General features: G+C 37.1%; 2 protein-coding genes across 6 annotated transcripts in view; one reads left to right on the top strand and one right to left on the bottom strand.

The window, feature by feature from the left end:
- Positions 1-937: 937 nt before the first annotated feature.
- LOC107672243 (histone-lysine N-methyltransferase KMT5B-like) overlaps positions 938-9,843 on the bottom strand; it is a 10,131-nt gene continuing 1,225 nt past the window's right edge. For 2 of the 4 annotated variants that reach the window (XM_016465341.1, XM_016465342.1), the window contains exons 2-11: positions 8,866-9,162; positions 7,064-7,092; positions 6,806-6,953; positions 6,556-6,721; positions 4,918-5,027; positions 4,668-4,834; positions 4,543-4,562; positions 4,310-4,446; positions 3,456-3,655; positions 938-3,366 (exon numbers count right to left, since the gene is read on the bottom strand). In XM_016465341.1, the coding sequence (XP_016320827.1) occupies positions 2,036-3,366; positions 3,456-3,655; positions 4,310-4,446; positions 4,543-4,562; positions 4,668-4,834; positions 4,918-5,027; positions 6,556-6,721; positions 6,806-6,953; positions 7,064-7,092; positions 8,866-8,990 (2,433 nt within the window). In that variant the 5' untranslated portion in view covers positions 8,991-9,162 and the 3' untranslated portion in view covers positions 938-2,035. Of the gene's footprint in view, positions 3,367-3,455; positions 3,656-4,309; positions 4,447-4,542; positions 4,563-4,667; positions 4,835-4,917; positions 5,028-6,555; positions 6,722-6,805; positions 6,954-7,063; positions 7,390-8,865; positions 9,163-9,328; positions 9,458-9,843 lie in introns of those variants that run through there. The other 2 variants (XM_016465343.1, XM_016465340.1) reach the window with 2 other exon arrangements.
- LOC107672247 (uncharacterized) overlaps positions 8,317-9,843 on the top strand; it is an 8,052-nt gene continuing 6,525 nt past the window's right edge. For both annotated transcript variants that reach the window (XM_016465345.1, XM_016465344.1), the window contains exon 1: positions 8,317-8,679. The gene's annotated coding sequence lies outside the window, so the exon portion shown is untranslated. The remainder of the gene's footprint in view (positions 8,680-9,843) is intronic.

The following is a 9,843-nucleotide window of genomic DNA, read 5'->3' as shown; positions in this document are numbered from 1 at the left end:
AAATATAATCTATACCTCACCAACATAAGGGAAAAGCATTTTATAAATTAGGAAGAAATAGAATTGCTTGATTTCATTAATCAGCATAAAAACGTTTCAACATTTCAATTAAGTTATATCTTAAGGAATTAAAATATTGTACATATACAACTAGCCATGTAATACAAGGAAAAATACACACCTGAGAAAATGGTAATGTTTCTCTCAGTCCTGTTATCAGGGGCCCCTATTCCTCTATCTATCATAAGGCTTTTCAAACTGTTCCTGGAGCCTGAATGAGGTATTAGATAAGATAATGAATACAAAATGTGAAATGTGGGTCCCCGGGACATGGATTGACAACCACTGGAATAACCTATGCATTGGGCCTGGGGGAGAGAGAACCACCAATTAAAAACTTGTTCCAGGCTACAGGAATTAAGCGATGACCTAAATGATGCTCAAACTTTAAATGAGATTTAATATGATCAGTGGTTGGTCACACTTTATTGCACTATGGGGGCCAAGCACCAGCAAACCCGAAAACTACTGAAAATAATTTCAGCAATACTGAAAATAATTAACCGCAACTGCCCATATTTCTGTGATTTTATGTGAGAAAAAAAGCCCAAATTCTACACATTCCCCACCCTTTGCATGTTTGTTTTATTGTAATTCTGTTTCTTTATAATAATTTAAAAAGTTCATAATAAATGTTCCAACGGTAGAACTGACCCTAAAAAATGAAGATACCAATATAATTTTGTGGTCCTCTCGGCTCCAACAAAATTTCACCATATTTAAATCCATTCTGTAGCTGCATTTGTGCAGAAAACCTAGAAAATTATAACAATTGAGTATGGTAACCTGCAACTACACATAAGCTACAAATACATCTAATAATGACATCAGACAAGCAAATATATTGAAAATGAGTTTTATAGTTTTCAAGTACTTAAAACAGTTAAATTAAAACAAGTCCCAGAATATACAGAGTGAACAGTATGCCCCTAGATTATGTATACATCCTACATTGTTACTTTCATGATGCTCTTAAGAGTCAGTTTGTAAGCTTGAGACCATAGGAGTTTTGTGATCATTAGGATAAGAAGCTGATAACTTCTTAAAAGCCCACAGATGCAAACCTTTGACACTACAGAATGTAAAGAATATAATGAAAGAAAGGATAAAAAAAAGGTAGAAATAAAAATAGCCTAATATGGCAGCTGCCTACTTATAGGATCAACAATGGAAACACCAACAACCGCTTTGAATACCTTAGCATTTTTTTAATTTTTATAATTTTTAGCCGGAGCACAAAATGCACACAAAGCCACAAAGTCAATCAGATGTACTGAATACCACAATGAACATGATTCAGGAAAACAGATTCTTGATTGATGTTTCAGTACAATTTATCTCTTGAGGACTTTTATCTGTAGGCACGCTTCTCTATGGACTTCCAAGGTCACACAAAAAAGGTCTGACGTTCACAGAATAATAATTCAATCATCCAATATCTTAATGGACCAGCACCAGACCACCACAATGAGCACCACGGCCTTCCATGGCCAAAAAATCTGAAAACATGAATATTTTGATACAAAAGAAGTGGAGATCTGTATAAATTTGAGCTCCTCTGCACATCGTTTACTCAACGATTCCCTTTATCCAGATAAAGCTGAGGAGAGAGACACACGTGATTCTTGTGCATGGGAACACTGTTGTTGAAATATGAAGTGTCAACCTTTCGAGGTGAAACCATGCATATGTTTCCCATAAGTGAATTAACATGTTGCAAACAAAGCAGAGGGGTTTATGGAATAAAACGATCAAGCTGGACAGAATGCTAACAAACATCTGCACATTATCAGACATACGTAAACTGTACACTTTCTACAATATTTATATTCATAGTGAGGAAACAATAAAGAAGTGCCATCACTAAAAGGTAAAGAAAGATATCTTGCCATGATTTAATTGTACATTTGCATTTTCTATTTAAATTACATATGTTCAAAATGAACATGATTGAAACAATGGGTATTTACACAGCTTATGCATTGAGTCTGAGGGACTGATCTTCTCGTCGTCTGGAGGAAATGTCAATGTCTATGGAATCTTTGCCCACGATGAGACGCAGGCGTTTTGCTGGTGGGAGTGGGATGAAATCATCCTCGTTATCAAAGTAGTCCTCTTCTTCATCCTCAGAGGACAGCGATACCACTTCCATGTTCTGACCTACCTGAGGTCCTGCCTTGTGATCCAGAACATCCCCCGCTTCACGCTTCATGATGCCTAAGGTGACGTCCTCCTGGTAAGGGCGATGCAAACCCGTGCTGTCTTCCTCCCGCTTCAGCTGGATCTTGAGTTTGGTGGAGCTGCTGTGGGAGCCGTGGCTGAAGCCGTTGTTCAGTTTGGCCACGTATGAGCCGCTTCGGTCCTTCTCGTGCTCTTTGCTGAACTTGATGCTGATTTTGGAGGAACTGGAGGAGTTGGCCTCTCTTGCCTCGTTCTTACTGCTGCTGCTGTCTCGACGCCGGCGTAGTGTTATCTTGGGGATGCCTGAGTTGTTCTGTAGAATTAGCTGAGCGTCATAGCGTGTGATCTGTCGCTTCTTCTTGCCCTTGCCTCGGCGCAGGGCCTTGCTGCTTTTAGCCGAGCCGTTGTAGTGCTGGTGGCGGTCCGGCAGGCCGAGTACTACCTTCCCACAGTCTGCTACATCTGCAGCCCGAACCGCGTGCCGCAGGTCAGGCACTCCCTCCTGGAGGAAAGACTCGCCATAGGAGCCGGAGTCTTCCTGTTTTATTGTCCTCCTGCGTCTAGGACACGTCCCTTTCTTAGGACAGCTGGTCTCCAAACTAGGGGTGTTCATCTGGTGCCCTGGTGTCACAGGGATGAGCTCTCCAGGCTCCGACTTGAGGACTACACCTGGGCTAGACGGCTGACTTGATGCCTGTGTGCCGTCAGCCCCATGAGCACCGAGAGAGGTCCTCGTGGACCTACGAGTTCTGTAAGGGCAAAGTATGCTGTCCCTGCATGGGGAAGCACCCTTTGAAGAGCTCTGATTGTTTTCTGATGGGTGCGCTACACTACCTTTGCCTCCAGAGCCACGTCTGTCTGTGTCTCGTCTGGAGGGCTCCATGAGATTCCCACTAGCACTCACTCGGCTAGAAGATTTCGTCCATACGCCTCGACACCGTCGTCTTCCTTCAGGCAAAGGCTGTGTGGGCTTTGACTCAAGTCTCTTTGGTAAACTTGAAATATTCACTTGACTTCGTTTAGAGGATGAGGTAGAAGAAGGAGTGCTTGACAGAGTTTGCCTTGTTACAGCTTTAGCTTCTCCGTGCTTTTTGACACAGGACTGTGAAGTCCTCTTACGTAATGCTGGAAAAAAATTGAAAGGAAGAGAAATGATGAGCTTGAGCTGTAACAGCATTATTAGTATCGAAGGTCTAGTATTACAGGTCTCTCACATGTTTGTACAGTGGTTGGTTCCTGAGAGTCTGCCTCTGCATTGGAGCTGACAGACTGGCTGTCAGAGTTCCTGCAACTTTCTCCCAGCTTCTTCAGTCTGTTCAGACGCTTGTCTGTCTCTCTGAGGCCATACTTGCTATTGATCACCGGAGTCTCCACAGGCAACCCTGCTTTCGACTTAAAAGCTCCAGTTCCGCGTCTGACAAAAAAAAAAATTAAACATTACATTTCGTAAACAGACATTTGGAGCAAATATGTATAAACAAAAAAAACTATAAAATAAAGTTTAATTTTAGCATTAAAACCTGAATGATCAATTTTAATATTTTTTTTTATTAAATATTACATTTACAATTTATATTTGAAGCAAATAAATTAATATTAAATGTAATATGAATTTATAATTGAATATTAAGTATTATACATTTTAATATAAAGAGTACTTTTATGTTTAAATATTACATTTATTACATACAATATTAGTAAATATAATTCCATAAAAATATTATATTCAACTACTAACATTTAAATATTTATAGAGAATATGCATAAACAAATAGTGATATGTAACATAAATTTTATACTTAAATATTGTTAGTATTTAAATATTAAATGTAATATGTATAAATTAAAAATTATATTAATTTGAATTCAAATAAATAAACATTTTAATGTAATATTTAAATATTCAGGACAAATGAATGTTTAAACTACTAGAGCATTCTTTCAGTAGAACTGCACGAAGTAGCCGTTTATAAATGACCTTCCAATACAAAATGTAGTTATATTCATTCATTCCTAACTGCTAAATAGAAAGAAGCATGAGAAACTATAGGCATGCAGCACATGATACCTTTCACAAGTATAGCATTCACAGAATTCATTATTTTCTCCAAAGAATCCATCTCCATAGTAACAAGAGATCTCTTCCCCCGGTTCAATGTCCCGCAAAACCTTCACACAGGCGGTATCTCGGCCTGTTGAGACAAACTGCAACAAACAGCACACATTAGTAAAATGTAATTTCCGGTTTCTCAGTTCATCTTCATCTTACAGAAAGCAGAGTCTAGCCTCATTTGCACTTACCTTGCAATTTGGCCGGCAATCTGTAAAAGCAATAAACACCTTAAATTTACTACAAAAAGATACCTCAGTATAATTTCATAATTTACTGATCAGGTCTGACTGTTTAAAATCTAAAAGAGAAATACCGTGGTTAATAAAAGCTGCAGGTCCAAGCCAGAGTTGCGCGCAGTTTTTGCGTGTAGAGTACATGACACTGAAATCATTCTCTCCATGTCGAAGCAACATCCTCTCTTCACTGGGAGACAACTCAGCAATGCAGCCCACAAGATGTTCGATTTTATCATTCCTCTTCCTGTAATGTGCACAGTAAATAAGTATATGATGAAAACTAGAAGCAAATTAAGTTGATTTGATTACGTAAAAACGTTAACTCACCAATCTTTTGTTGCTACAATTTTGGCTCCGTTTTGCTCAGAGGAGTAGCGATTGCAAGGAAGGATCTCAAAGCCGCTGTCTGAAGCAAACATGCGTAGGTAAACAAACACCTACCAGGACACCAGAAGAAAAAAATATAGTATGTAAATATTACATTGCATAAATAAGCAAATGTGTTTACACAAACAGTAAAATATTAAGTATTAATATTAAAGCACATTTAATATTAATATTGTAGCAAATAAACATTCATATTAAACGTATATTTAAATAATAAGCAAGTTTTTAATGTTTAAATATCACATGTATAAACCATTTCAATTAATTTTTTATTATAAAAAATATTAAATAAACATTTAAATATTAATATTTATGTATTTGGAGCAAATATGTATATGTGACCAGTGCTGGCAAAATGAGTCACAATAAGACATTTTTCAAAAATTAGTTATTTTCACATTCTCCATTAAAAGACCTTCAGAATGATGTATGATTTGACGAAAAATGACTGAGCTACACCTGTTTGAAGTCGATAAGAGTCAGCAAAGTCAATTTTGAGAAAAATCGAGTTACAGTTTACTGAAGGTTCCAAAGCAAAATCACCTGCAACGTTGCATCTTTTCCTCCACTTCTTTTCTTAATAATAATTACTATATTAAGTCACAATATAGCTATTTTTATTTTATTTTATCTTATCTTTATTATAAATAAGAACAGAAAAAAAAAAACAGTAGAACAAATATAAAAAAAACCTTACCTTTTTCATTTTACAACTAAACAAGAGCATTCAAGAAAAACAAATAATCAAATGTAAAAATCCCTTTAGTGTGTTCATTACAAATAAACTGATTATTAAAACTACAAAAGCAGTTCAATCAAGAGCAGCGAGTCTTTTCTTTTATTGTTAGATTAACATTACTGAGACAGACGGATCTAATAGAATGTTACACATCAAATGTTTTTCCCCAACAGTTCCCCAAACGTTCACTTAAGACATAACAGATTATGTTTGCGTGAATACTTAAATACTGTAATTCTGTGTATGTGTGTATATTTATCGGGATCGCGCACAGTCGGAAGCACCTTTATGCATGCGCTTCGGATGACAGTCAGCGTGAGAAGCGAGCAGAGAAAAGGTACTCCTCTCAGAAAACGTACAAATAAAGGTAATTAAACATCTAAAATTATTATTTGGAGCATTGGGATCACTAGACGAGGGCTTAATTAACTCATTTTTGTGAAAACCTTAAAATCAACATTTTCACTTTTTGCCTGTAGCTCAAAATTAGCCCGTGCGCATTCCGACTCATTTTGCCAGCACGGGTCACATATACAAATAGTAAAATTTTAAATAGTAATTTCATCATTAAATAAGCAATATTAATATTTAAATATAAAATATGATATTTAATATTAATATTTTAATATCTGAAGCCAACAAACAAATATTACTATTACATTTTAATATTCATTATATAAATAAATATTAAACAAGCTTTTAAAATTTTTAATATTTAATTTAATATGTAATGCTAAGCATTTCATATTTAACAATTAAAATTGTTTACACATTAATATAGACATGCCAGGACATGAGAGAAAAAAATGTGGGGAGATCTTTCAATATGTATGATTTACATGCGCTTTGAAGAGCTTTTCCTGGGACTTGGTCTTGTTGAGAAAGTGATGTCTCGTCCAGTCGCCAGCAGTCAAAGCCTGAAAAGCTTTTTCCAGGTTGTCATGCTTCTTAAAAAGCTTGATCACTTCTCTCAGCTCCCCTTGCCGACCTTTAATTGGTCGAAACCTAAAAAGGAGCATCACGTTAACAAGACAAGCTTCCTGACTGCAGACACTGAGAATTTGAATTCACCAAACTAGAAACACAAACCTGGTGTTCATCTTGTGGGTCTGGAAGCCAAGGTAAGGATCCAGGATCAAACTGGTGCTCAGATCATCATATTCACACAGCTCCTTGGCAGTCATTCCAGATGAGGGGGCATGACGCCTTTCTGCCTCCGGGGGCACCCCACCACAACCTGTTAGAGGATTCAGCATGAACAACCATTGAGAACAGGACCAAGATGCTGTATTAATAGTTGAAGAGGTTGGAAAAACAAATATACTGATGGTTTTGCGAGGAACTTACGTCGACTGCATCTTCTACCACTCGGGGAGCCCTTGCTTTGACGAAGATGGGCTCCCTGTGTGTTTTGCAGCCTGGACTTGCTTACGGGCTGATTACTGGAGAACTTGCTGCCATGTCTCCTGCCATTCAGCACCATGTTCTTGGATTCTCCCATCTACTTCATACCAGCTGGCGGTCTGGAGAAGTCGCATTGAGCTTCTGTGTGCTTCTGAGAAACCATTCAACAAGGAGACAGCAGAACCCACTGGGCTGAAGCCTGATCTGTCGTCTTATCTACCAGGATACTCCAAATCAAACTTCACTTGTTTCTTCTGATGTTACTTCACCTACATAAAATATTAAATCATTATTATATTCTGCTTATCAACGTATAAATGTATTTGATCATATATATATATATATATATATATATATATATATATATTCAAATTATCTGTGTTTTATGCATGTACTCACAACTAACTTTTTAGTAGTATTGAAAATATATTGTGCCACAAGTCTGTTGTTGTGTGATTCATAACGTTTTGAGAGTGGAGTACTGAAAAGTCTCTTTCAGGCATGACCTTTTTTAACATAATCTTTACTTAAAAATATCAACACTACAGAACAATGAAGAAAAAGAGACAAAGTCAACAAATACACATTTAAATAAACAAACACAGTTTATGCATGCATAGGCCTACATCAGAACATTGATAATATCAAAAGTGAAAAGTGTTAAGGTTACACATAAAATAGACTATTTGGATCAGATTAATTAAAAAACATATTAAACAGGCTTGTGCCTACATGTGGCTTTACCGTAACGTTCATAGCACGCAAGTACAACGGGATGACGTAAAAGAACAGTTGAAACTGCGTTTTAAACGAGTTCATTGAATCGAACTGTTCGAAAGAACCGATTCTCCGAAATGATTCAGACTTCCCATCACCAGTCTGTGTGATGTATCGTTACGTTACCAGATACACGCTGTAAAATACGTTTTAGATATGTTTTAGATATCATTAATAATATCAATCAGCGTGAAATATTCGTTAAATAGATGTAGAAATGTGACAAAAAGATACCACTGCCGCTAGATGCGGAACTAATGACAGCAGAAATCGAAAAGCATTTTGAGTCTGTCCTTGGACCAGTTTTTTCAGTCTGAATCCTGTTTTAACTACCAGCAGGAGAACATCCAGAGCTGTTCCCGGATCAGCCATAAACACCAGAGGCTGCAGCACGCACACTGATGACGTCATTCGCCGAGAACAACAACAGTCTCTCTCTCACAGGGATTCTCAGCACAGTTTAGCCGCTTAGTTTGCTCTAAAGTGCTGATTAATTCTCTCTAATTAAAACGCTTTTTTTTTATTAGGAGCTCAGTCAGACCAGCACGATAGTTTGTCTTAAATCGTTCCACTGAGCGAACTTTAGAAAAAAGATGTTTCACAGCTATCGCTAAAAGATGTCAGGCCGCGGTGACAAGCTAACGACGCCCCACTAGCTGTCTGCAAGTTTGAAAAAAAATTACACGCCTTATTTCTTTCACGAGCCTCTCTGAGCAAAGTGCTACAGTGTATTTGCAAATAATATTAACTTGACATCTCAGAAATCTGCTAGTATGTTAAAGGTAAGTTATCATAGGTGTTTCCATATTGTTTACTAATTCAAGTTAAAATAGTTAAATTGCAGACTCATTTACTTAGTCGTTAAAATGTTTTATAACTAAATATGTTTTATGTATAAGATGCTTTTTGTTGCACATAATAAATGATACTTCATTTTAGTGCTGGGCGGTATGACCAAAAATTTATACCCCTTGCTTTGACGAAGATGGGCTCCCTGTGTGTTTTGCAGCCTGGACTTGCTTACGGGCTGATTACTGGAGAACTTGCTGCCATGTCTCCTGCCATTCAGCACCATGTTCTTGGATTCTCCCATCTACTTCATACCAGCTGGCGGTCTGGAGAAGGCGCATTGAGCTTCTGTGTGCTTCTGAGAAACCATTCAACAAGGAGACAGCAGAACCCACTGGGCTGAAGCCTGATCTGTCGTCTTATCTACCAGGATACTCCAAATCAAACTTCACTTGTTTCTTCTGATGTTACTTCACCTACATAAAATATTAAATCATTATTATATTCTGCTTATCAACGTATAAATGTATTTGATCAATATACGTAATTCGAACACAATTTCAACAAGCATATTAGTGGCTGAATTCATGATTAGCATGCAGAGAATTAGAAGAAAAAAAAGTGTTTCGAGACGTTGATTACTTTTCAAATATTCTTGAGTATAGAGCGTCACCCCCTGGATGCTATTGGAAATAACAAAAGCTGCCTTCAATTAAACTACAAACCTTGAATTCACAATCGAGATCGTCTTGAAAATAATGCCACATCGACCAATATTTCATAAAATTAATCTTACGCATAAATTATGTTTGATAACTTACATTGGCAGACCTATCCACAGTAGCTAAAATACTCCCATGTAAGCGACGGTGTATTTAAATCCCAACACAAACCACATTTAAGTCTATGCCCCAAATTACTGCTTTACTAAACCTAAATGCAATGGTGAGATAATACAATGACTTTAAAGTGTTACTGCAACGAGTTAGGTCGCTTAATGTGGGGCTAACAGTCTAAATTAGCAGTTAAAGTAAACATTCGATGAACGCTAACTAGGTTAGCATCGAGCTAACAAAACAATGAGACTTGCCGAACCGGCAGAGCAAAGATATCTAAAACGGAGTTCCTGACGGATATTCCAGCACGTTAATAATACA

Source organism: Sinocyclocheilus anshuiensis, unplaced genomic scaffold (assembly GCF_001515605.1).
Source record: "Sinocyclocheilus anshuiensis isolate Anshui unplaced genomic scaffold, SAMN03320099.WGS_v1.1 scaffold997, whole genome shotgun sequence".
NCBI classification, from domain to species: Eukaryota; Metazoa; Chordata; class Actinopteri; order Cypriniformes; family Cyprinidae; genus Sinocyclocheilus; species Sinocyclocheilus anshuiensis.
Note: the sequence above shows the minus strand (reverse complement) of the source record. Positions and strands in the feature narration are given on the sequence as shown.